The sequence below is a fragment of the Scyliorhinus torazame genome, chromosome 5 (genome assembly GCF_047496885.1).
Source record: "Scyliorhinus torazame isolate Kashiwa2021f chromosome 5, sScyTor2.1, whole genome shotgun sequence".
NCBI classification, from domain to species: domain Eukaryota; kingdom Metazoa; phylum Chordata; class Chondrichthyes; order Carcharhiniformes; family Scyliorhinidae; genus Scyliorhinus; species Scyliorhinus torazame.
The window spans coordinates 101,357,058-101,383,982 of NC_092711.1; the positions used below are offsets into that span (position 1 = coordinate 101,357,058).

At 49.2% G+C, this 26,925-nt stretch overlaps 3 protein-coding genes across 6 annotated transcripts in view; 2 read left to right on the forward strand and 1 right to left on the reverse strand.

The window, feature by feature from the left end:
* On the forward strand, positions 1-23,300 carry LOC140419233 (uncharacterized). Of its 3 annotated transcripts, none has more exons than XM_072503037.1 (2): positions 1-289; positions 21,730-23,300. In XM_072503037.1, exons 1-2 carry the CDS (start codon positions 103-105, stop codon positions 22,581-22,583), a joined length of 1,041 nt encoding a protein of 346 aa, XP_072359138.1. In that variant the 5' UTR covers positions 1-102; the 3' UTR covers positions 22,584-23,300. The 3 variants fall into 3 exon arrangements, with proteins under 3 accessions (XP_072359138.1, XP_072359140.1, XP_072359139.1); XM_072503039.1 differs by lacking the exon at positions 1-289 and adding an exon at positions 7,806-9,409; XM_072503038.1 differs by lacking the exon at positions 1-289 and adding an exon at positions 17,200-19,221.
* LOC140419227 (uncharacterized) overlaps positions 1-26,925 on the forward strand; it is a 408,534-nt gene that overhangs the window by 121,689 nt on the left and 259,920 nt on the right. The window lies entirely within an intron of this gene.
* Positions 2,008-6,659, reverse strand: LOC140421361 (uncharacterized). Its single transcript, XM_072506027.1, has 3 exons — positions 6,624-6,659; positions 3,635-3,895; positions 2,008-3,590 (listed from the first exon to the last, which is right to left on the reverse strand). The coding sequence occupies exons 1-3, from the start codon at positions 6,657-6,659 to the stop codon at positions 2,610-2,612; spliced, it is 1,278 nt and encodes a 425-aa protein (XP_072362128.1). The 3' UTR covers positions 2,008-2,609.

Sequence of the window (26,925 nt, forward strand, 5' to 3'; positions counted from 1 at the left end):
TTTTTCAGGATTTTCGGTTAATATAACATGTTTAAGAAGTGTGTCCAACGACGCGCCTAATTGAGCTCTCCCTCGGTCCTGCCATTCCCACCTTTACGGATCATGCATCCGAGAAAGAACGCCGCCATTAATCGCACTGCGCATGCTTCACTCGGTCTAGTCCCGCCTCCTCGTTCACTCCGATTGGCTGGAGGACCAGCCGATTCCCACCGGCCTTTCGAATCCACCCCCATCACCCTATTGGTCAGGAGCTGCCGTCAATCATTGCCCTGGCATTGTGAGATATCAGGTGAGAGGTCAGTGTCGGGAGGCGGGGTTTACAAATCCTCAGTGCTGCCCGAGAGTTGAATGAAACAATGAATGAAAATCGCTTATTGTCACAAGTAGGCTTCAAATGAAGTTACTGTGAAAAGCCCCTAGTCGCCACATTCCGGTACCTGTCCGGGGAGGCTGGTACGGGAATTGAACCGTGCTGCTGGCCTGCCTTGGTCTGCTTTCAAAGCCAGTGATTTAGCCCAGTGTGCTAAACCAGCCCCGATGGACATTCTCCACTCTCACGATCCGCTGCTTCCGGCTCCTCTCCGCAAACAACCTCATAGAGACCGGGGGGGGGGGGGGACACTGATCCAGTGACAATGTCACTGCATTAGTGGAAAAGTCTAATGTAACCCCTCCTGTTCAAAAAGTAGGAAACTAGTTAGTTTAAGCCTGTTGTTGGGAGACTGTTGGAATCCATTATTGAGGAAGTAGTAATTGGACTTTTGGAAAGCCAAACCGCAATCCATCAGAGTCAGTGTGGCAATGAACGGACATCGCGCGACAATCACCAGGCAGGAATGTCCCCTTCCAGTCGGGGAACACTTCAGCAGTCAAGGGCATTCAGCCTCTGATCTCCGGGTAAGCGTTCTCCAAGGCGGCCTTCAGGATGCGCGACAACGCAGAATCGCCGAGCAGAAACTTATAGCCAAGTTCCGCACACATTAGTGCGGCCTCAACCGGGACCTGGGATTCATGTCGCATTACATTCATCCCCCGCCATCTGGCCTGTGAAATCCTACCAACTGTCCTGGCTTGACACAATTCACACCTCTTTAACCTGGGATTACCCCATCTCTGGATCTGTAAAGATTTAATCACCTGCTCATGCTCGCATTCCAAGCATTGTCTGACATCTTTGAATTTGTCTATATATATGTTTCTGGAACATACCTCTTCATTCACCTGAGGAAGGAGCAGCGCTCCGAAAGCTAGTGACATCGAAACAAACCTGTTGGACTTTCACCTGGTGTTGTAAGACTTCGTAGTGTGATTTTGTAAAGGGTAAATCGTGTTTGACTCATTTGTTGGAGTTCTTGGAAGATGTAACAAGCCAGGCGGATAATGGGGGTACTGTAGATGTGTTTGGACTTCCAGAATACATTTGATAAGATGGAATTTAACATGCATAAGTGTGAGGTTATCAATTTTGGTCAGAGGAATAAAAAGGCAATTTATTATCTAAATGGAGAGAAACTTTAGAGGACATTGGTTGGGTGTTGAATAAATATTTCACATTCGTCTCCAGCCAAGAGAATGAGGAGATAGACATGGAACTCGGGGAGAGAAACTGTGAGGTTCTTGAGCGAATTGACAGGGGGAGTGACAAGACATTGGAAGTGTTGGCAAGCTTAAAAGTGGACAAATCTCCAGGTCTGGATGAATTGTGTCCCAGGATGCTGTGGAAGGTGAGGTTGCAGGGGCCCTGACCCAAATTTTTAATTGCTCTTTGGCGACGAGGTAGGTGCTAGAGGACTGCAGATCAGCTAATATGATCCCACTATTTAAGAAAGGTTGTAGAGATAAGCCAGGCAACTAAGTACCAGTGAGTCTCGCATCAGTGGTAGGGAACCTATCGGAGAAAATTCAGAAGGAGAGAATCTATCTCCACTTACAAATTTGGATTGCTTGATTGACACCAGGTATGTCGATGGTGGTAGTGATGTCGTTTACATAGATTTCAGCAAAGCCTTTGACAAGATCCCACATGGGAGACTTTATAAAGAAGACAAAAACACATGTGATACAGAGTAACATGATAAGGTGGATTCAAAATTGGCTTGGCTGTAGGAGACAGAGCAAGATGGCAGATGCTGCTTTAGTGTCTGGAAGCCAGTGTCCAGTGGCGTACCACAGGGATCTGTGCTGGGTCCCCTGTTGTTTGTTTGTCATTTATATAAACGGCATAGATGACTATGTGTGGGGTAGAATCATTACCTTTATGGATGTCACAAAGCTTGGCCTGATGGTTAACAGTGAGGTTGAGTGTCTTTGGTTACAGGAAGATATAGACAGGATGGTCAAATGGGCAGAAACGTGGCAGATGGAATTTAACCCTGAAAAATGTGAGGTGACACACTTTGGAAGGCGTAATTTGACAACGAAGCATTCAATGAACGGCATGACACTGGGGCGCCTGAGGAACAAAGGGACCGTGGTGTGTTTGTTCTGAGATCTCTGAAGGTGGAAGGACAGGTTAATAGGATGGTGAAAAAGGCATATGGGACACTTGTCCTTTAGCAATTGAGGCATAGATGGGGTCGCAGTGACATCTCGGACAGTGACGTCAGCCCTCAGACCACCTTCATGTTGAATTTGGCGTCACCCCCGTCGCCACCTCTGCCGCCCCCGCCCGCGTGCGGCACAAAGTCGACATGGATGTTGTTGTGTTTGATGGGCCCGCTGGCCCGGCTCCAGATGAAGAGTAAAGTGAAGCAGAGCGACACCACGGTGAAGAAGGAGGCGAAGCCCATGGTGGTGGCCACCAGCAGCGTGTGGGTGTCGAAGGGATATCCGGGCCGCAGGCCAGCCTTGGCCCGGAGTCGGAGCGCCCAGCCAGTCCCAGCTCCTGTAGCGAGAGCGGCCGCACCTGTAGCGAGGCCGTGTCGTTGCCCCCGGCGTTGCGGGCCACACAGCGATAGGTGCCGGAGTCCATGCGGCGGACCGAGGTGATCTGCAGGCTGCTGTCCGGCAGGAGGCGGCTGCGGCCCACGGCGGGTCCGGAGAGGAGCGGGGGGCAGGCTGGGGTCCGGACGTCCAGGGAGGAGGCCGCGGTCCTCGGGGTTCAGGCCCAGATTTTCAGATACTAGGCCCAGGCCCCCGGGAGGCTCTTCCCCGCCCCGGGGAGGCTCATCCCCGCCTCGGGGTGGTCCAGCCGCTGGCGCCGTGGGTTGAGCCACAGGATGAGGGGCGGCGGCTGGCCGTCGGCCGAGCAGCAGATGGTGACGGTCTGGCCCTCTCGGGCCTGCAGCCGCTGCGGCCTCTTGTCGCGGATGCGGGGCCGGCGGCAACTGAAGGTGCTGGCAGGGAGGGAGCCGGCGGCCTCGGGCAGGCGGCGGCCGTGGAGGGACGGCGGGGAGGCGCAGGTGGGCGGCTGGGGGCCCAGGAAGCGGAGGCGGTGGCGCCGGCGGACGATCCAGAGCAGGCGGCAGTCGCAGGCCAGCGGGTTGAGGCCGAGGCCCAGGCTCTGGAGGGAGGCCAGCGAGTAGAAGGCAGCAGCCGGCAAGCTGGCCAACTGATTGGCCGTGATGTCCAGCAGCCGGAAGTCGACGAGGCTGCGGAAGGAAACGTCATGGATGACGCGCAGACGGCCGCCCACCAATCGCAGCTCCTCCAGCAGCAGCGCTCCGCGGATGGCACTGATGGGATTATAGGAGAGGTTGAGGAAGCGCAGGTAGGCCTGATTCCTCAGGCTGGCATAGGGGACAGTGCTGAGGTTGCAGCGGGTGATTGAGAGCCAAACCAAATTGAGGCCCTGGAGGCAATCGGGGCCTAGTTGGGCCAGTGAGGCCCAGGAGTCGATTCCCAGCAGGCGGACGCGGGAGAGGTCGTGGAAGGGGCGGCCGGGCAGGGCGGCGGCCTTGGGGAAGGCCAGCAGGCGGAGGGCGGTCAGGTTGAGGAGGGGGGGAGAGGGCAGGACCGGGTGGCCAGGTCAGCGCGGCACCACGGACGGTGAGTTGGTTGAGGCCGGGCCAGGCCAGCTCGGGGGAGCCCAGGCTGAGGGTGCGCAGGGTGGCCAAGCCGCGGAAGGTGTGGCCGCCGAGCAGCAGCAGCGGGTTGCCAGCCAGCTCCAGGCTGCGCAGGGCGGCCAGGCCGCGGAGGGTTCCGGGCTGCAGGTAGCGCAGGAGGTTGTGGCCGAGGCCCAGGCGCTGCAGCCGCTCCAGGGCGCCGGACTCCAGCTCCCGCAGCCGGTTGTGGCCCAATTCCAGCTCCTCCAGCCGGCGGCTCAGGCCCCGTCCCGGGCCCCAGTCCAGCCGCTCCAGTTGTCACTTAGGTCCAGCGCCCGCGTGCCAGCCGGGATCCCCCGCGGCAGCGGCTCCAGCCCCCGGGACGAGCAGCTCACCGTCCGGTTGGGGCTCCAGCAGAGGCAGTCTGAGGGGCAGCCGAGCCCCGTACCCAGGAGCAGGGGGAGGAGAGGAGGCCTCACTGCCAGCAACAACGTCCTGCCCCACGGCCTGTAAAGCAAACAAAACAGGGGGTCAGTGAGGGGAGCTGGACCGCCCCCCCCCCAGACACCCACCCACACACAGGACACCACCCCCCACACAGGACACCTCCCCCAGACACCACCTCCTCCTCCTCCACACACAAGACCCCCCCTCCCCACACACACAGGATACCTCCCCCCAGACACACGCCCACAGGACATCTCTTTCCCCCCCTCCCTGCCTCCACACACAGGACCCCCCCACACCGAGATACAGGATGCCCCACCTCCCCCAGACACACGCCTGCGGACACAGGAACCCCTTTCCCAAACACTCACAGGAGCCCTCTCACACACAGGATCCCCGGTGTCCCGAACACCACCAACACCTCTCCTTTGGACCACTTATTCTACAGTCTCTTCATCCCAGGTTCTCTTCCCCTCCCCCACCCCCTCCTCTCCAAAGATGTGCAGGATGGGTGGGAGTGGGCCTAGATTTGGGTTCTCTTTCACAGGGTCGGTGCAGAACCAATAGGCTGAATGGCCTCTCTCTGCACTGTAGGGATTCTGCGGTTCGACTCTTTTCCCCCAGACCCCATCATGCTGGGGGGTGGGGGGGATCTCAGTAACCTCCCCTCGTAGAAGGATGGGTGAGCAAATTTGCAGATGACACTAAAGTCGGTAGAGTTGTGGACAGTGCGGAAGGATGTTACAAGTTACAGAGGGACATAGATAAGCTGCAGCGCTGGGCTGAGAGGTGGCAAATAGAGTTTAATGGAGAAAAGTGTGACGTGATTCATTTTGGAAGGAATAACAGGAAGACAGAGTACTGGGCTAATGGTAAGATTCTTGGCAGTGTGGATGAGCAGAGAGATCTCGGTGTCCATGTACATAGATCCCTGAAAGTTGCCACCCAGGTTGAGAGTGTTGTTCAGAAGGCGTACGGTGTGTTAGCTTTTATTGGTTGAGGGATTGAGTTTCGGAGCCATGAGGTCATGTTGCAGCTGTACAAAACTCTGGTGCGGCCGCATTTGGAGTATTGCGGGCAATTTTGGTCGCCACATTCTAGGAAGGATGTGGAAGCATTGGAAAGGGTGCAGAGGAGATTTAACAGAATGTTGCCTGGTATGGAGGGAAGATCTTATGAGGAAAGGCTGAGGGATTTGAGGCTGTTTTCGTTAGAGAGAAGAAGATTAAGAGGTGACTTAATTGAGGCATACAAGATGATCAGAGGATTGGATAGGGTGGACAGTGAGAGGCTTTTTCCTCGGATGGTGATGTCTAGCACGAGGGGACATAGCTTTAAATTGAAGGGAGATAGATATAGGACAGATGTCAGAGGTAGGTTCTTTACTCAGAGAGTAGTAAGGGCGTGGAATGCCCTGCCTGTAACAGTAGTGGATTCGCCAACACTAAGGGCATTCAAATGGTCATTGGATAGACATATGGACGATAAGGGAATAGTGTAGATGGGCTTTAGAATGGTTTCACAGGTCGGCGCAACATCGAGGGCCGAAGGGCCTGTACTGCGCTGTCCTGTTCTATGTTCCCCGAGGCCTCTAGGACCCCCCTCCTCTGGAATGGATCCTCTCCGGAATCTCTCCCCCCCCCCCCCCCCCCCTCCCACCCCGCAGCCGCCCCCATGACACAGGCTTGTCCACCTTCCCTCTCAGATCCTCTCCACTACCCTCCACAATATCCCCCCCCCCACATCATCATCCCCTCTTGTTGCTTCACCTCGCTCCCACAAACGCCTTTGTGTCCTTCCCAAATTTCTGTGCAAGGTCGGGCTTTGGGGTACAGAGAGAGATGGGAGGGGTTGAATATATTTGACTGCAAATTGTGATTAGCTTCATATTTATGGCGAAGAGCTTGAGGGTCTTCTTCGGTCCTGTTTCTGCTGACAGTCCGGGAGCAGCTTTCGCTATACAAGGAGCTACTGTCGGTTGTCAGCTTGTTTTAATGCTGCTGGGATCTGGTTACAGGTTACACACCAGCTGTAGCCTGTGGCTCAGGTTCCGGACGAGGGGCTCGATCGGGTTTCAACATAAACATTGTTCCTCCTGAATATTTAAACATTTGACATGGATAACACGGGTGCAGAAAGAGAAAACACCGGTTCAAAGTGTGAAAAGCTGGAGTGTGACCCACATTGATCTACACAGAGCAACGTGCTAGACAGGGAGTAAAGCTCCATCCTTCTACACTGTCCCCATCAAACACTCCCAGGACAGGTACAGCACGGGGTTAGATACAGAGTAAAGCTCCCTCTACACTCTCCCCATCAAACACTCCCAGGACAGGTACAACACGGGTTAGATACAGAGTAAACCTCCCTCTACACTCTCCCCATCAAACACTCCCAGGACAGGTACAGCACGGGGTTAGATACAGAGTAAAGCTCCCTCTAAACTGTCCCCATCAAACACTCCCAGTACAGGTACAGCACAGGGTTAGATACAGAGTAAAGCTCCCTCTGCACTGTCCCCATCAAACACTCCCAGGACAGGTACAGCACTGGGTTAGATACAGAGTAAAGCTCCCTCTACACTGTCCCCAGCAAACACTCCCAGGACAGGTACAGCACGGGGTTAGATACAGAGTAAAGCTCCCTCCACACTGTCCCCATCAAACACTGCCAGGACAGGTACAGCACGGCGTTAGATACAGAGTAAAGCCCCCTCTACACTTTCCCCAACAAACACTCCCAGGACAGGTACATAGGAAAGGAGCAGGCCATTCAGCCCATTGAGTGTGCTCTGCTCTACAATATGATCATGGCTGATCAGCCACTTACATGGAAAAATAATTCCAAGTGAAAGTGGTTACCTGAAAATTAACTCGGTTCACTGGTTAATGATTTCCTGCACGCAGAGCCACTGGTTAATGATTTCCCACACAACCACTGGTTAATGATTTGCCGCACACAGAGCCACTGGTTAATGATTTCCCACACAACCACTGGTTAATGATTTCCCGCACACACAGCCACTGGTTCATGATTTCCCGCACACAGAGCCACTGGTTAATGATTTCCCACACACACAGCCACTGGTTAATGATTTCCCGCACACAGCCACTAGTTAATGATTTGCCGCACACAGAGCCACTGGTTAATGATTTGCCGCACACCGAGCCACTGGTTAATGATTTGCCGCACACAGAGCCACTGGTTAATGATTTCCCGCACACAGCCACTGGTTAATGATTTGCCGCACACACAGCCACTGGTTAATGATTTGCCGCACACAGAGCCACTGGTTAATGATTTGCCGCACACAGAGCCACTGGTTAATGATTTGCCGCACACACAGCCACTGGTTAATGATTTGCCGCACACCGACCCACTGGTTAATGATTTGCCGCACACAGAGCCACTGGTTAATGATTTCCCACACATCCACTGGTTAATGATTTCCCGCACACACAGCCACTGGTTCATGATTTCCCGCACACAGAGCCACTGGTTAATGATTTCCCACACACACAGCCACTGGTTAATGATTTGCCGCACACCGAGCCACTGGTTAATGATTTGCCGCACACAGAGCCACTGGTTAATGATTTGCCGCACACAGAGCCACTGGTTAATGATTTCCCGCACACAGCCACTGGTTAATGATTTGCCGCACACAGCCACTGGTTAATGATTTGCCGCACACACAGCCACTGGTTAATGATTTGCCGCACACACAGAGCCACTGGCTAATGATTTGCCGCACACCGACCCACTGGTTAATGATTTGCCGCACACACAGAGCCACTGGTTAATGATTTTCCGCACACAGAGCCACTGGTTAATGATTTGCCGCACACAGAGCCACTGGTTAATGATTTGCCGCACACAGCCACTGGTTAATGATTTGCCGCACACACAGCCACTGGTTAATGATTTGCCGCACACACAGAGCCACTGGCTAATGATTTGCCGCACACCGACCCACTGGTTAATGATTTGCCGCACACTGAGCCACTAGTTAATGATTTGCCGCACACACAGAGCCACTGGCTAATGATTTGCCGCACACCGAGCTACTGGTTAATGATTTGCCGCACACAGCCACTGGTTAATGATTTGCCGCACACACAGCCACTGGTTAATGATTTGCCGCACACACAGAGCCACTGGCTAATGATTTGCCGCACACCGACCCACTGGTTAATGATTTGCCGCACACTGAGCCACTAGTTAATGATTTGCCGCACACACAGAGCCACTGGCTAATGATTTGCCGCACACCGAGCCACTGGTTAATGATTTGCCGCACACTGAGCCACTAGTTAATGATTTGCCGCACACACAGCCACTGGTTAATGATTTGCCGCACACCGAGCCACTGGTTAATGATTTGCCGCACACAGAGCCACTGGTTAATGATTTGCCGCACACAGAGCCACTGGTTAATGATTTCCCACTCCGATTTCCGGCTGAGATTGGTGTTATTGAGTGGAGACGGGCTTAATATACCTCCCCACGGGCCGATTTGAAAGGCAGGCTGGCTTTGGGGGCTTCCTTGATGTGTGGTTTGTGGCGAGGTCCCCATCGGTTCCGGTCCCCGAGGGAAAGGCAGATGGCTGGTCCCAAGGGTGCTCCTTTCCCGGGGACACGGTTCAGATTCACTCCCTTACTCTCTGGCGGGCGCCTTAGTTTCCTGTGGAATATATGAAGAACATCTAAAGCTCATCATTTAAGTATTTCACTGAGGACCAGAACTATGTAAGGAATGACTATGCCTGTATTATTGCAGAGCTGTTAAGAAAGTCAGTAAAAGACAATCTGTTGCTGGGAGTTTGATTTTCTGGTGTCTGAAACCACAAGATTTAATGTTTAGAGGCAACAAGATGAACAAGGAAACACATCAAGGCCCAAAACTCCAGCTGGATATTCACAGGAGAAAGTCTGTTATCAAACACCTTGAATGGACAGAACAGAGAAAGATCCCAACTGTAAGAAATTCTCGAATCATTTGTAAATATCTTTCAAATGCTGACAGGTTGCAGCTGTCAGTTTCCATCACATTGAAGGTTGGAGAATGGGTATTCTGGAACTAAAAAACATGAGTTAGATCACAGCGAGAGCAGTGAGCACAGTTCTGGTCACCACATTCCAGTACAATCACATTCTTCCTGGAGAGAGTACGGAAGAGGTTTTTCTGGATGTTTCCAGGATTAGGGAATTTTAACAAGAGGAACGATTGGATCGATTGTTTTCTGTGGAACAGAGGAGGCTGAGTGGACATTTAATTGAGGTGTGCAACATTGAGGGTCCCAGATATAGTGGATCAGACGGCAAAAGGACCTATTTCATGAACAAACAGATCAGTAACCTGGGGCCAGAGATTTAAGTATCTGTTGGAAGGATTAGAGGGGAATTGAGGATTTTTTTCACCCGGGGTGGTGGGGATCTGGAACTCTGTCTGAAAGGGAGGTAGAGACAGAAACCCTCATCGTATGTGGAGTTTGTGTGATCTGCAGGCTACAGACCAAGAGGTGGAAAGTGGGATTAGACTGGACAAGGAATTTTCAGCCAACACAGACACAATGGGCTGAATGGCCTCTGTGCTGTAAATGTCTAGGATTCTGTGATGACAAGTGATCCTCGAGTTTTTAATCCAAGACAGACCTCAGCGCAGTCAGTTCCGCCAAATGTTGATGTGATGGATCAAGAGGTGTCAGGTGCCAGGAGCAGTGATTCAAATGGAAATATCAGTAAATCCTGATATAGTTTATCTGTATGTGGTTCCATTTTAATAACTTCTCCTGAATGTGACCCTCACCCAGGTTTCATAGATTATCATAGAATTTACAGTGCAGAAGGAGGCCATTCGGTCCATTGAATCTGCACCGGCTCTTGGCAAGAGCACCCTACCCAAGCCCACACCTCCACCCTATCCCCATAACCCAGTAACCCCACCCAACATTAAGGGCAATTTTGGACACTAAGGGCAATTTAGCATGGCCAGTCCACCAGAGCTGCACATCTTTGGACTGTGGGAGGAAACCGGAGCACCCGGAGAAAACCCACGCACACACGGGGAGAACGTGCAGACTCCGCACAGCCAGTGACCCAAGCCGGGAATCGAACATGGGACCCTTGAGCTGTGAAGCAATTGTGCTAACCACTATGCTACCGTGCTGCCCCCAATAAGAAACAACATCAAAGGGCTCATCCGGGATTTGAACCCGGGACTTCTCACATTTTCATAGAGCACAACCCCTGAAGCGAGAATCTTACCCCTGGACCAACGAGCCAGTTTTGATTTTATTTATTTATAATAATAATCCTCTGTCACAAGTAGGCTTACATTAACACAGCAATGAAGTTACTGTGAAAGCCCCTAGTCGCCACACCCGGCACCTGTTCGGGAGAATTCAATGTCCAGGGTCAGGGTCCCAGGTTTGATTCCTGGCTTGGGTCACTGTCTGTTGGAGTCTACACGTTCTCCCCGTGTCTGCGTTGGTTTCCTCCCACAAGTCCCGAAAGACGTGCTGTTAGGTAATTTGGACATTCTGAATTATCGCTCTGTGTACCCGAACAGGCGCCGGAATGTGGCAACTGGGAGCTTTTCATAGTAACTTCATTGCAGTGTTAATGTAAGCTTACTTGTGACAATAAAGATTATTGTTATTATTAAGACGTGACCTTGTTTTTCAGAAGCCATTTGAGAATCTCTAATGGCTCCTTCTCCACCCCAGTGATCAGAAACTGAATCTGTTAGGATCCTCAAGCATCTTCCCTGTGATTGTGGGGCCTGTCGTTCCCTGTCTCTGATTTGGAATGTGGGAACTCCGTGAGTTACCTTCCAATCTCAGGAAGCAATCCTTGACTCTTGATCTATTGATGATGCAGCAAAGACCCAGGCTCCTGTCCCATTTCTTTACACATCCTGGTGTTGATGCTTCAGAAAATCTCTTTGCTTCAAAATATCCTGCATGTTTCGAACATGGACTGAATAACCGACTCCTGTTCCTGTTTCTGATGCCTTGATTCAATCTGAGCCGACAAATCAAAATTGCAGAAAACCAAATTATTGATGAATATTCTGTTGACAAATGGAGTCTCAGAACCATAGAATTCCTTCAGTGCAGAAGGAGGCCAATCGACCAATCAAATTGTTGCCTTTTCTTCTTTTACTCTGTCCTTTCTGTGGCTCAGTTCCAATTATGGCAATCAGTGAGTTTGCCCTTCTTTCTATGTTATCTATATTCTAATGCTTTGCGTCGCCAGGAATCAAATGATACCACCACAAGGTTCAACCGGCTATCGATCAAAGAGCCAAACACCAGTTAGTTCAAGGTCAAGGCTATTTTATTTGCACACAATTAGTCATGCAACATAAACACTACTAGTTAACTACGCCTATCGTCTATGACAACCTGTACTTAACTTCGGACACCCGGTTTAGGTCAGAGAAACAGTAGCCACTGTTCGATTCTGGATCTATCGAGTCCGAAGGAGTAACTGCTGCTCAGCGGGACTCATCCGTCTGGTAGTGAGCGTTAAACTTGGACTTGGTTCTGGTGTTGTTGCAATTGGAGATGGCCGGACCGGGGTACCAGGTCCAAGAGAGGACGAACATGTGGCAAACTCTTCTTATACTTGGGGGGTTTCCGTGCTCTTTTGGGCGGTCCTTCAGTTTGGACCCTACTAATTGGGTGATCCCTGATCACTCTGTTCGATTCCTAACCAATAAGGTGAATAACCTGTAACTCCAGCATTGTGGGAGCACCTTCACCACACAGACTGCGGCGGGTCAAGAAGGTCAAACATCATCTTCTCCACAGGTAACTGGGGATGGGGAATATTTGCTGCTGGTCTTGTTGGTGAAAGGACAGGGGAGTGGGAGGAGCTGATTTGCTCTGGCAAAGAGAGCCAGCGCAAACAGGACGGGCTGAATGGCCTCAATCTGCATTGTGACCATTCAATGATTCACTGATAAAGAAGCGACGCTGGAGACCAGGGAACAACCTCTGGAACCAATGACCAACCTGATACAAAGCGGCTCTTCATTGATCTGGGAGCTGCGGCCCTGGTCGGTGTAAACGGGGGGAGGGGGGATCCGCTCAGTTTATTCCCGTGGTTTCCGGAGCCTCTCCGTCCACCCACCGGATCCTCCGCCCCACCATCCCCCCCTTTACCCATTGTGGACCCGTCTGCCCATCACCCGCACTGCGCATGCTTCACTCACAGTCCAGCCCCGCCCCTCACTCACTACCAGTTGGAGGACCAGCTGCTCCCGTCCGGTCCTCCAGGCCAACCCTCACAATTCCTATTGGTCCGGTACCGCCGCTAATCACTCCCTGGGCATTATCACCGTTCGGGCTGTGCCCGGCGCATCTGCAGTTCAGGTTGTCGCTGACGATGCGAGGAGCAGGAAAGAAATAATCAAGCAACTTTCAGGATTGTAGCCGGGAGCAATAGAAGCTGCGGAGTGAGCCGGGAGGCTTCATAAATGCCCTGTGGAGGCTTCAACTCCCGAGGAAAATGTTAACGGTCCAGTCTTAAACAGCACCGAATAGAGAGAGCTGAGCAGTGACAGGCCCGGGTTACCGGTCGCCATCTTTACAGAGGACAAGGTGCCTGGACCGGATGGCAACTCTCCCGGATTGACTGACTGGAGTCTCCAGGATTTTATTTCAATCATTTGTGGGAGTCACTGGCTGGGCCAACATTTATTGCCCATCCCTAATTTCCCTTAAACTGAGTGGCTTGCTCAGCCATCTCATAGAACATTACAGCGCAATACAGGCCCTTTGGCCCTCGATGTTGCGCCGACCTGTGAAACCACTCTAAAGCCCATCTACACTTTTCCCTTATTGTCCATATGTCTATCCAATGACCATTTGAATGTCCTTAGTGTTGGCGAGTGCACTACTGTAGCAGGCAGGGCATTCCACACCCTTACTACTCTCTGAGTAAAGAACCTGCCTCTGACATCTGTCTTATATCTATCTCCCCTCAATTTAAAGGTATGCCCCCTCGTGCTAGACATCACCATCCGAGGAAAAAGGCTCTCACTGTCCACCCTATCCAATCCTCTGATCATCTTGTATGCCTCAATTAATTCACCTCTCAACGTTCTTCTCTCTAACGAAAACAGCCATAAGTCCCTCAGCCTTTCCTCATAAGATCTTCCCTCCATACCGGCAACATTCTGGTAAATCTCCTCTGCACCCTTTCCAATGCTTCCACATCCTTCCTATAATGCGGCAACCAGAATTGCACGCAATACTCCAAATGCGGCCGCACCAGAGTGTTGTATAGCTGCAACATGACCTCATGGCTCCTAAACTCAATCCCTCTACCAATAAAAGCGAACACACCGTACGCCTTCTTAACAACCCTCTCAACCTGGGTGGCAACTTTCAGGGATCTATGTACATGGACACCGAGATCTCTCTGCTCATCCACACTGCCAAGAATCTTACCATTAGCACAGTACTCAGTCTTCCTGTTATTCCTTCCAAAATGTATCACCTCACACTTTTCTGCATTAAACTGCATTTGCCATCTCTCAGCCCAGCGCTACAGCTTATCTATGTCCCTCTGTAACTTGTAACATCCTTCCGCACTGTCCACAACTCCACCGACTTTAGTGTCATCTGCAAATTTACTCACCCATCCTTCTACGCCCTCCTCCAGGTCATTTATAAAAATGACAAACAGTAGTGGCCCCAAAACAGATCCTTGTGGTACACCACTAGTAACTGGACTCCAGTCTGAACATTTCCCATCAACCACCACCCTTTGTCTTCTTCCAGCGAGCCAATTTCTGATCCAAACTGCTAAATCACCCTGAATCCCATGCCTCCGTATTTTCTGCAGTAGCCTACCATGGGGAACCTTATCAAACGCTTTACTGAAATCCATATGCACCGCATCAACTGCTTTACCCTCATCCACCTGTTTGGTCACCTTCTCAAAGAACTCAATAAGGTTTGTGAGGCACGACCTACCCTTCACAAAACCATGTTGACTATCTCTAATCAAATTATTCCTTTCCAGATGATTATACATCCTATCTCTTCGAAACCTTTCCAAGATTTTTCCCACAACAGAAGTAAGGCTCACTGGTCTATAGTTACCGGGGTTATCTCTACTCCCCTTCTTGAACAAGGGGACAACATTTGCTATCCTCCAGTCTTCTGGCACGATTCCTGCAGACAAAGATGACTTAAAGATCAAGGCCAAAGGCTCAGCAATCTCCTCCCTAGCTTCCCAGAGAATTCTAGGACAAATCCCATCCTGCCCAGGTGACTTATCTATTTTCACACTTTCCAGAATTGCTAACACCTCCTCCTTATGAACCTCAAGCCCTTCTAGTCTCGTAGCCTGAATCTCAGTATTCTCCTCGACAACATTGTCTTTTTCCTGTGTGAATACTGACGAAAAATATTCATTTAGCACCTCTCCTATCTCCTCGGACTCCAAGCACAACTTCCCACTACTGTCCTTGACTGGCCCTACACTTACCCTAGTCATTCTTTTATTCCTGACATATCTATAGAAAGCTTTAGGGTTATCCTTGATCTTACCTGCCAAAGACTTCTCATGTCCCCTCCTGGCTCTTCTTAGCTCTCTCTTTAGGTCCTTCCTAGCTCACCTGTAACTCTCGAGCGCCCTAACTGAACCTTCATGTCTCATCTTTACACAAGCCTCCTTCTTCCTCTTGACAATTGTTTCGACTGCTTTAGTAAACCACGGTTCTCTCACTCGACCACTTCCTCCCTGACTGGTACATACTTATCAAGGACACGCAGTAGCTGTTCCTTCAACAAGCTCCACATTTCCATTGTGCCCATCCCCTGCAGTTTTTCCCTCCATCCGATGTATCCTAAGTCTTGCCTCATCGCATCATAATTGCCTTTCCCCAGATATAACTCTTGCCCTGCGGTATATACCTATCCCTTTCCATCACTAAAGTAAACGTAATCAAATTGTGCTCACCTTCCTTCAAATCTAACACCTGTCGTGGTTCATTACCCAGTACCAAATCCAATATGGCCTCGCCTCTCGTTGGCCTATCTACATACTGTATCAGGAAACCCTCCTGCACACATTGGACAAAAACGGACCCATCTAATTTACTCGAACTATAGCGTTTCCAGTCAATATTTGGAAAGTTAAAGTCCCCCATAACAACTACCCTGTTGCTTTCGCTCCTATCCAGAATCATCTTTGCAATCCTCTCCTCTACATCTCTGGAACTTTTCGGGGGCCTATAGAAAACCCCTAGCAGGGTGACCTCTCCTTTCCTGTTTCTAACCTCAGCCCCTACTACCTCAGTAGATGAGTCCTCATCAAACGTCCTTTCTGCCACCGTAATACTGTCCTTGACTAACAATGCCACCCCTCCCCCTCATTTACCACCTTCCCTGAGCTTACTGAAATATCTAAATCCCGGCACCTGCAACAACCATTCCTGTCCCTGCTCTATCCATGTCTCCGAAATGGCCACAACATCGAAGTCCCAGGTACCAACCCATGCCGCAAGTTCACCCACCTTATTCCGGATGCTCCTGGCATTGAAGAAGACACATAGAACATAGAACAATACAGCGCAGTACAGGCCCTTCAGCCCACGATGTTGCACCGAAACAAAAGCCATCTAACCTACACTATGCCATTATCATCGATATGTTTATCCAATAAACTTTTAAATGCCCTCAATGTTGGCGAGTTCACTACTGTAGCAGGTAGGGCATTCCACGGCCTCACTATTTGCGTAAAGAACCTACCTCTGACCTCTGTCCTATATCTATTACCCCTCAGTTTAAAGCTATGTCCCCTCGTGCCAGCCATTTCCATCCGCGGGAGAAGGCTCTCACTGTCCACCCTATCCAACCCCCTGATCATTTTGTATGCCTCTATTAAGTCTTCTCTTAACCTACTTCTCTCCAACGAAAACAACCTCAAGTCCATCAGCCTTTCCTCATAAGATTTTCCCTCCATACCAGGCAACATCCTGGTAAATCTCCTCTGCACCCGCTCCAAAGCCTCCACGTCCTTCCTATAATGCGGTGACCAGAACTGTACGCAATACTCCAAATGCGGCCGTACCAGAGTTCTGTACAGCTGCAACATGACCTCCTGACTCCGGAACTCAATCCCTCTACCAATAAAGGCCAACACTCCATAGGCCTTCTTCACAACCCTATCAACCTGGGTGGCAACTTTCAGGGATCTATGTACATGGACACCTAGATCCCTCTGCTCATCCACACTTTCAAGAACTTTATCATTAGCCAAATATTCCGCATCCCTGTTATTCCTTCCAAAGTGAATCACCTCACACTTCTCTACATTAAACTCTATTTGCCACCTCTCAGCCCAGCTCTGCAGCTTATCTATATCCCTCTGTAACCTGCTACATCCTTCCACACTATCGACAACACCACCGACTTTAGTATCGTCTGCAAATTTACTCACCCACCCTTCTGCGCCTTCCTCTAGGTCATTGATAAAAATGACAAACAGCAACGGCCCCAGAACAGATCCTTGTGGTACTCCACTTGTGACTGAACTCCATTCTGAACATTTCCCATCAACCACCACCCTCAGTCTTCTTTCAGCTAGCCAATTTCTGATCCACATCTCTAAATCACCCTCAATCCCCAGCCTCCGTATTTTCTGCAATAGCCTACCGTGGGGAACCTTATCAAACGCTTTGCTGAAATCCATATACACCACATCAACTGCTCTACCCTCGTCTACCTGTTCAGTCACCTTCTCAAAGAACTCGATAAGGTTTGTGAGGCATGACCTACCCTTCACAAAGCCATGCTGACTATCCCTGATCATATTATTCCTATCACGATGATTATAAATCTTGTCTCTTATAATCCCCTCCAAGACTTTACCCACTACAGACGTGAGGCTCACCGGTCTATAGTTGCCGGGGTTGTCTCTGCTCCCCTTTTTGAACAAAAAACACACTTTTGAACAAAAAACACACTTTAAACCACCTTCCTGCTTGCCGGTACACTCCTGCAACTTTGAAACCCTACTCATGACCTCACTACTCTCAACCTCCTGTATACTGGAGCTATAATTCAGGTTCCCAAGCTCCTGCTGAACTAGTTTAAACCCTCCCGAAGAGCATTAGCAAATTTCCCCCCAGAATATTGGTACCCCTCTGGTCCAGGTGCAGACCATCGCGTTTGTAGTGGTCCCACTGACCCCAGAATGAGCCCTAATTATCCAGAAATACTAAACCCTCCCTCCTGAACCATCCCTGTAGCCACGTGTTCAACTCCTCTCTCTCCCTATTCCTCGTCTCGCTATCACATGGCACGGGTACCAACCCAGAGATAATAACTCTGTTTGTCCTAGATCTAAGTTTCCACCCTAGCTCCCTGAATTCCTGCCTTACATCCCCATCCCTTTTACTACCTATGTTGTTGGTACCTATGTGGACCACGACTTGGGGCTGCTCCCCCTCCCACTTAAGGATCCCGAAAACACGATCCGAGACATCACGCACCCTGGCACCTGGGAGGCAACACACCAACCGTGAGTCTCTCTCGTTCCCACAGAATCTCCTATCTATCCCCCTAACTATGGAGTCTCCAATGACTAATGCTCTACTCCTCTCCCCCCTTCCCTTCTGAGCAACAGGGACAGACTCTGTGCCAGAGACCTGTACCCCATGGCTTAACCCTGGTAAGTTCCCCCCCCCCCAACAGTATCCAAAGCGGTATACTTGTTACTAAGGGGAACGGGCCACAGGGGATCCCTGTACTGACTGCTTCCTCCCAGCCCCTCTCACCGTCACCCATCTATCTTTATTCTTCGGAGTAACTACATCCCTGAAGCTCCTATCTATGACCAACTCTGCCTCCCGAATGATCCGAAGTTCATCCAACTCCAGCTCCAGTTCCCTAACGTGGTTTCTGAGGAGCTGGAGATGGGTGCACTTCCCACAGATGAAGTCAGCAGGGACACTGACGGCGTCCCTCACCTCAAACATTCTGCAGGAGGAACATTGCACTACCTTCCCTGTCATCCCTCTAGATAAAAAAAGGAAAGAAAGAGCTTACCTGTTATTCACTCCCCTTCTCAGCAAGCACTCACTCAGCAACCTCTGCGCCCCGCACGATAACACATGAGGGAAAATAAATAAAAACTACTTACCAGTCACCAGCCAATTCCTTACCTGCAGGCTGTGACATCACGGTTCAACTTTCCACTTCTACCTGCCCTCGAGCCTTCCTCTTGATCCTTACAGCGGTTGGTTTTTTTGGTTAGAGGAGGGGGTAGGGAGGGAAACACTGAAGAAATGTTTCAGGTTTAAGTGTCACTTGACAAGAGCTCCTCCACAAACCACCTCAAAGTTAGGGTGAGCACACAGACGTATGCAAATTTCCCCTGCAACGGCCAATCAGCAGCTCCGCTCTACTGCCCTCTGCTGGATGCTTGTCTTCACTTGAACAGCTAGGGTCTCTTGTTCAGGTACGTCTCCAAGTTAGGGTGAGCGCACGGACGTATGCAAATTCCCCCTGCAACGGCCAATCAGCAGCTCCGCTCTACTGCCCTCTGCTGGATGCTTGTCTTCACTTGAACAGCTAGGGTCTCTTGTTCATGTACGCCTCCAAGTTAGGGTGAGCACACGGACGTATGCAAATTTCCCCAGCAACGGCCAATCAGCAGGTCCGCTCTACTACCCTCTGCTGGATCCTACTGCCCTCTGCTGGATCTCGGAGGGCATTTAAAGAGTCAACCACATTGCTGTGGTTTGGAATCGTGTCGGCCAGACCAGGTAAGGATGGCAGATTTTCTTTTCTGTTCATTCATGGGATGTGGGTGTCGCTGGCTGGGCCAGCATCACTAATTGCCCTTGAACTGAGTGCATCGCAGAGAGCATTTTAAGAGTCAGCCAGCTGACTGTGGATCTGGAGTCACATGTAGGCCAGACAGAGATTTCCTTCACTGAAGGACATGAGTGAACCAACAAGCGACAATGGTTTCATGGTCATCAGTAAACTTTCAATCAATTCAAATGTTACCGTCTGTCTTGGTGAGCCTGCTCCTTACACACAAACTGGGAGTCGGCCCCTCGAGCCTGCTCCTTACACACAAACTGGGAGACGGCCCCTCGAGCCTGCTCCTTACACACAAACTAGGAGTCGGCCCCTCGAGCCTGCACCTTACACACAAACTGGGAGTCGGCCCCTCGAGCCTGCTCCTTACACACAAACTGGGAGTCGGCCCCTCGAGCCTGCTCCTTACACACAAACTAGGAGTCAGCCCCTCGAGCCTGCACCTTACACACAAACTGGGAGTCGGCCCCTCGAGCCTGCTCCTTACACAAACTGGGAGTCGTCCCCTCAGGTCTGCTCCAGTATTCAATAAGTTTGCGGCTGATCTAATTTTAAAAAAAGAATTTCGAATACCTAATTCTTTTATTTTCTAATATTGTTCCCTTAAATTTAAAGTACCCAATTCTTTTCTTCTTCCCAATTAAAAGGCAATTTATTGTGGCTAATTTACCTACCCGGCACATCTTTGGGTTGTGAGGGTGAGACCCACGCAGACATGGGGAGAATGTGCAAACTCTACCTGGACAGTGACTCGGGGCTGTGATCGGACCCATGAGGCAGCAGTGCTAACCACTGCGCCACCGTGCTGCCCCATTGGCTGATCTAATTTTAACCTCAATTCCACATTCTGGCCAACACCGATAACCTTTCACCTCCTTGCTTATCAAGAATCTATCCAGCTCTGCCTTAAAAATATCCAAGAACACTGCTTCCACTGCCTTTTAAAGATGTGTTCCAAAGTCATAGAATCTCTACAGTGCAGATTGACCCCATTCAGCCCATCGAGTCCGCATCAACCCTCCGAAAGAGCTACCCACCCCACCCTCATAATCCCACCCAACGTGCACATTGTTGGAGACTCAGGGCCATTTAAGCATGGCCAATCCAGCAAACCTGCAGACCTTTGAACTGTGGGAGGAAATCGGATCACCCGGAGGAAACCCACACAGATACAGGGAGAACTGTAAACGCCACACAGTCACCCAGGGTCGGAATTGAACCCGGGACCAGAAGAGAAAATGCAGGAAAATCTCAGCAGGTCAGTGGGGAGAGAAAGGAGCTCACATTTCGATTCCAGATGACTCTTTGTCAAAGCTAAAAGACAGAGAAAGTGGGAGATATTTATACTGTAGGTGAGGGAATGAAAGATGAGTCATAGACTGGGTCCCTGGTGCTGTGAGGCAACAATGCTAACCACTGTGCCACACCCTGTCCTACAACCCTCAAGAGAAAAAATATCCTTATCCCCATCTGAAATGGGTGGCTCTTTATTTTGCAACAGTCACCCCCCTGTTCTAGATTCTCCCACAAGAGGAAACATTCTCACCACATCCACCCTGTCAAGACCCCTCAGCATCTTATATAGTTCAATCCAGGTTTTACCCAAAACTTTACATCTGTGTCCCGACTGCTTGTACGATCAGTGAATAGAAACAGTTACTTTGCCCACCCGATGGAAATCTGGCCTAAGGTTTTGTCCCTGAATCAAGTCGCCCTCAACCTCCTTTGCTGGAACCATTCTGATAAATCTCCTCTGCACCTTCTCCAAGAATTTTCACATTCTTCCTGACGAGTGGTGACCAGAGCTTTATAAAGATTCAGAGAATAGAAGTAGAACCATAGAATTCCCACAGAGCAGGAGGCCATTCGGCCCATCAAGTCTGCACCGATTCTCTGAAAGGGCACCCTGCCTAGGCCCACACTCCTACCCTGACCTTGTAACCCCATAGCCCCACCGAACCTGCACATTCCTGGACACTAAGGGGAAATTTATCAAGGCCAATCCACCTAACTTGCCCTTCTTCAGACTGTGGGAGGAAACCTGAGCACCGGGTGGAAACCCATGCAGACACTGGGAGAAAGTGCAAGCTCCACACACACAGTTGCCAAGGCCGGAATTGAACCCGGGTCCCTGGCACTGTGAGGCAGCAGTGCTAATCACTGTGTCACCGGAAGCCTGGCTTCCCTGTTTCGGAATCAATATTACTGTTTATGAAGCTCAAGATCGAATTTGCTTTGCCATCTATTCTCTTTAATATGTTGTGTAGATATACAAAATCCCTCTTCACCTCTTTCTCTCTCCTCCCAAAGGGGCCAGTTGGGTGTTTATGGTCACTTTTGTTCCCAGTGCCGGCCCCACAAATGGCCAGATTCATTCAGCTCAATTTCACAACCTGCCTTTGTGTTTTTGTGGGTTCTTTCTCACTCTATTTTCTGTTTTGAATCAGTTTCACCGGGTGTTCGAAGGAAAGGCTTCAACGTCCGGAAACACAAACCAAGCATCACATCAGGATCTGACAGAGCCTCAATTTATCATATCCTGAATATGGAAGGAAAAAGCATTGTTCACAGTGGGGAGAAACCGGACACGTCATCAGGCCTCACATGCCACAAATGCAGTCACACGGAGAAGAAACCGTGGAAATGTGCGGACTGTGGGAAAGGATTCACTTACCCATCCCAGCTGGATATTCATCGACGCAGTCACACTGGGGAGAGACCATTCACCTGCTCCAAGTGTGGGAAGAGATTCACTCAGTCATCCAGCCTGTCCACACACCAGCAAATACACACTGGGCAGAGACTGTTCACCTGCTCCATGTGTGGGAAGGCATTCAGTGATACATCCAACCTGCTGAGACACCAGCGAGTTCACACTGGGGAGAGACCGTTCACCTGCTCTCAGTGTGGGAAGGCATTCAGTGATACATCCAACCTGCTGAGACACCAGCGAGTTCACACTGGGGAGAGGCCATTCACCTGCTCCGAGTGTGGGAAGGGATTCACTCGGTCATCCCACCTGCTGATTCACCAGCGAATTCACACTGGGGAGAGGCCGTTCACCTGCTCACAGTGTGGGAAGGGATTCATTCAGTTGTCCACTCTGTCCGGACACCAGCAAGTTCACACTGGGGAGAGCCCATTCACCTGCTCCAAGTGTGGGAAGTCTTTCACTCGGTCATCCCACTTGCTGAGACACGAGCGAGTTCACACTGGGGAGAAGCCATTCGCCTGCTCAGAGTGTGGGAAGGGATTCACTCAGTCATCCAACCTGCAGCAGCATCAACGAGGCCACAAGTAACCACAGTGAATGATTTTGTTGTTAATTCCACATTCAGGACTGAACTATGTTCATTTCTGCTGATAACAAACTCCAGCCCATTTACAGGGGCTAATATTCCAGCTAAAAGTCAAATAAATTAGATTGGTGTTAAATACACAGTGTGTTGAAACTTTCCAATATCTCTGACACAAGTTAGTTCCTTTTGAAGTACTCTCGCTCTCCCCTGTCTCTTCCATCCTCGCCTCCAACAAGAAGTGTGAGGAGCTTGTGGAGCTTCTTTGTGACTGAGATTGAGTAAATCCGATCAGCTGCCTCTGCTGCTGAGAGTTTGGCTGATGATCGATAAATGAGAGTTTGGCTGATGATCGATAAATGAGAGTTTGGCTCAAGATGGATTGGAACTTTATGGGAAAAACAAAATGTTAGGTAAAGCTTTGTGTGAAGAAATGTCAAGACAGGCTTCTGGTAGCAAAAATGTATCACTTGTTTTTGAACCAGACAAACTGCAATAACGGCCTTGGGAATGGGTGCACTAGGCTTAAAGATAATTATAATTGAGGGGGCTGAATTATAATTGAGCTGAGAGCACAGATAGGAATGCGAGGGAGCTGCCCTCAGAAATGAACCAAAAATGTATAAATCCTGCTGTTAGATGTATTGACTTTGGCTTGCTATTGTGACTCTCGAGACACAGTGGTTTTTAGCCCCGGCCGAGAAATAAACATGTTAAAGTTACGAGGTGATCGACTGATCATTTCATCCGGACTGGCTGCAAAAGAATCCTCATTTGGTGTCAGAAGTGGGATTTCACAGGAGCCTTCCTGGAACCTGACGGCATAACAGACTGATCGCATTCGGACGCTGAGGAGGGACTTGCGCACCAAACGTGAGTACCCTTGTTACCACTTTGGTTTCCCCCTCTGCTGTCCCGAGTGTGGCCACGCCCTGCTGATCGGTTTCGGTGGAGACTCGGACGAAATCAAAGCAGTCCGGCGAACCCGTTACGAAGAAGGGTTGGTGTTATCAAGTTCCCTGGAAAAGTTGGACCTTCCTAAAGTACCGGGTTGGAGTCCCTAGAAGGTTGGACCTTCTTAAAGGTACCGGGTTGGAGTCCCAGGAAGGTTGGACCTTCTTAAGGTCGGGGTCCCGGGAAGATCGGACCTTCCTAAAGTACCTGGTTGGAAACCCTGGGAGGTAAGAGTCCTCCCTAAACAGTCCAGGGTTTGGAGTCCCTGGGAGGTTAAAGTCCTCCCTAGAATCCCGGGTTTGAGTCCCTGGGAGGTGAGAGTCCTCCCTAAAGTACCAGGGTTGGAATCCCTAGAGGGTTAGACCTTCTTAAACCGGGTTGGTGCTATAGGTTCCCTAGAAGGTTGGACCTTCTTAAAGTACTGGGTTTGAGGCTCTGGAGGATTGGATCTCTTAAAGTCCCTTAAGTACCGGGTTGGAGTCCCTGGGAGGTTAAAATCCTTCCTAAAGAACTGGGTTGGAAACCTTGGGGGGTTAGAGTCCTTCCCCTAAATAGTCCGAGTTGGAGTACCAGGGCTCCTTAAATCTCTGGGTAGGTAAATGAGTGATGATGATCCTTAGGGTTGCCTAATACCTTCACGATAAAAGGTGATTTTCGATAAATAAGTATATCAACCGGTGTCTAGACTTGTTCGACACTTCGGGTTGATCAGATTGAATATTACGGAGAACGGATAACTCTGTCCAAATTATATAATTAAGGGTACGGATAACACCTAAAGGAAACATAATAAACAGGGCTTGACCGTTGCGTGCCCTGTCGGAACATTCAAACAATTTCTTAAATCTGTTCTGTCTTTAATTCTCTGAGTCTGTCTGTCTGTTAGTTCTGTCTTTGATTCCCTGTCAGTCTGTTTAAATCAGTCTTCTCTTTCTCTTTTCATGTTTCATTTCCAGACTTTGACCTTCTAAAAATCACTTTCGAACTGTTTGATTTAGCCTTTTGATTGGGCAATGGGGCAGGATAACCCCGTTTAAATTCTTGATTGAATAGGCGATTTAGGATCGCTACCAAAATTAAATAGGAAACCACAAGGATCATCCGAGGATAGGAGACAATGGGTAATACTTTAGATAGCACAGCTGATAGTGGAAGCAAGCTTCAAACTCTTTGTGAACAGTATCCGGAACATTTTCAGCAGCTGCGGCAGTTCTCGGGAGAATTGCATAAAAATTTGGGAAAGGGGAAATGGCCCCTGGGAGGATCAAAACATTTGCCTACGGTTATAGAGGGACAGCAGATTATTTGGCAACATAACCGTAGCTCCACAGCTAAGAAATTGATTGAGTTATGGCAGGAGTACTGTCAAAAAATTAATTAAAAGATGCATCTTTATTGGCTAATTGGCAGGCTAACGCTTTAAAATTGGTTATTGAATTAACAAAAGGGGGAATTATTAAGACTGCGGGTGGGGGGGGGGGGGGGCTTGAAAAAGGAATATGCCCACCATAGAAAAAGACCTAAGTCTGTAAAACCCCCATTTCTAAATCAGGACCGTACGGTCAAATGGCCGGCCTTGCCTTGACCGAGGGAGACGATGAGGATGACCCTGAAAATTGCCACTATAGGGGGTGACCGACCGTTACACCGCCACTACGACCGCCTCCACCTTACATTCCCAGGGTTCTGATTGTAGTTTAAACTGTTCTAAAACAAATGATGTTTCAGACAAAAAAACCTCTTTATTCCTCTGGTGTGACCATGTTAGAAATTACATTAAAGATGTGTACATTCAAGCCCTTTATCCACCGCTCCCCCGCCACTATCACCACCTCCACTGTCGCAAGGAGGTCCGGCGACTCGCACTCGTTCTAAAACCCATGCTAATCAATTCCCACAGATGAATCAAGAGTTAGTCCTGGAAAAAGAGGGGGCACTGGAGGTGGATTTCCCTGATTACCCAGACGATTATCAGCCGCAGTGTCAGTTTCCCGTCCGGCAAGTTCCCAATATAGCATACAACCCTGCCAACCCCCGGGGCCCAACAACCAGGCATTTCAAAATAATTATTATAATTAATAAATTAATCACATTTGATACTACTGATTCAGTATTAATAAATTATATAATATAAAACAGTCAAACAGTTGATTGATCAGTAACATTTCAATAATAGTATTTCAGCTCAAATTCATCCATTGGGGGTACAGTTGGAAGATAAGTTGGGGTGGATCAAGTTTTTGATTTCTTTTTGGATATGTAATGCCAAATCTTTAACTTCTTTAGAGTTATTGGGAATGAAAGTACAACATTCTGCACTTTGACATCTTCTGGATGATACACAAAAGCTTGTTAAAAGGGTTAACTTTCTTGCAGAGGCAAAAAGAGGCGTATAGCTTGGAATGATGCCATTCGCATCTCCAAACTCCAAAAAATAAAAATTTGTCGCTCAAATGGACTGGGAGTAAAAGTTGGATTGCTGCCAAATTCCCATTATCAGGTGTCCTTGAACGATCTGTTCCTTTTAATCTGAGTTGTTTTGGTTTTTGTAAAACCAGCTTCCATTGTTTGAAGTTTTAATTTCCAGGCTAATTCTAAACATTTATTTTAAAATATCAAACACAATAACTTATTAAACATATAGGTTTTCTGTAGATGAATTTGTCGATTCTATTAAAGAAGGCACTACTAGCAAGAGATGTTGGTTTCTTAAAATTAATAAAGCAATATTCAGAATAATGACAGTTCTCTTAAGTTGACAGTTCTTGACTATCCCTGTAGAATTCACTAGAGGCACTTATACAGAATCTTATTCGGCAACAAGCTGACTCACCAATACCAAATGCTGATCTGAACCTATTCACCGATGGTAGTTCATCCATCGGTGAAAGGGATAGATTATCAGGGTATGCAATTGTTAACCAACAAGGAGAAACGCTTGAAGCAGCAGCATTCGAAATTCCCTTTTCCGCCCAACAGGCTGAACTTTTTGCACTTATTCGAGCTTGTGTATTAGGGAAAGATAAAATTGTAAATATCTACACTGATTCCCGATATGCCTTTGGGGTCACACACGATTTTGGCCAATTATGGAAAAACAGGGGATTTCTGACGTCAGCAGGTACTCAGATATCTCATAAACAATTAATTACACAATTATTACAAGCTCTAATGCTTCCAAAACAGATTGCGGTTATAAAACGTGCAGCACATACAAATGGAAAAACTTTAGTGGATGTGGGCAATAGGCAGGCGGACCATCAGGCCAAAGAGGCTTCTCGCTTAAAAGACATGGTGGTCCCCAAAATGATGAGCCAGACTAAAAACCTAGATAGTCAGTCTCCCTCTGAAAAGCCAATGCCGACCATCACTGACGTCATTTAATTACAGAAG

Excerpts from the sequence above, each read along its gene's own strand:
- LOC140419233 (XM_072503037.1), top strand. The coding sequence starts at position 103 with ATGCATCCGAGAAAGAACGCCGCCATTAATCGCACTGCGCATGCTTCA. Across the intron at positions 290-21,729 it reads CTGGCATTGTGAGATATCAG|TTTCACCGGGTGTTCGAAGG; the intron begins GTGAGAGGTCAG and ends GTTTTGAATCAG.
- LOC140421361 (XM_072506027.1), bottom strand. The coding sequence starts at position 6,659 with ATGGAGCTTTACTCCCTGTCTAGCACGTTGCTCTGT. Across the intron at positions 3,896-6,623 it reads TGTCTAGCACGTTGCTCTGT|GCCGCCGCCCTGCCCGGCCG; the intron begins GTAGATCAATGT and ends GCCTTCCCCAAG. Across the intron at positions 3,591-3,634 it reads TGCTGGAGGAGCTGCGATTG|CCTCGTCGACTTCCGGCTGC; the intron begins GTGGGCGGCCGT and ends TTCCTTCCGCAG.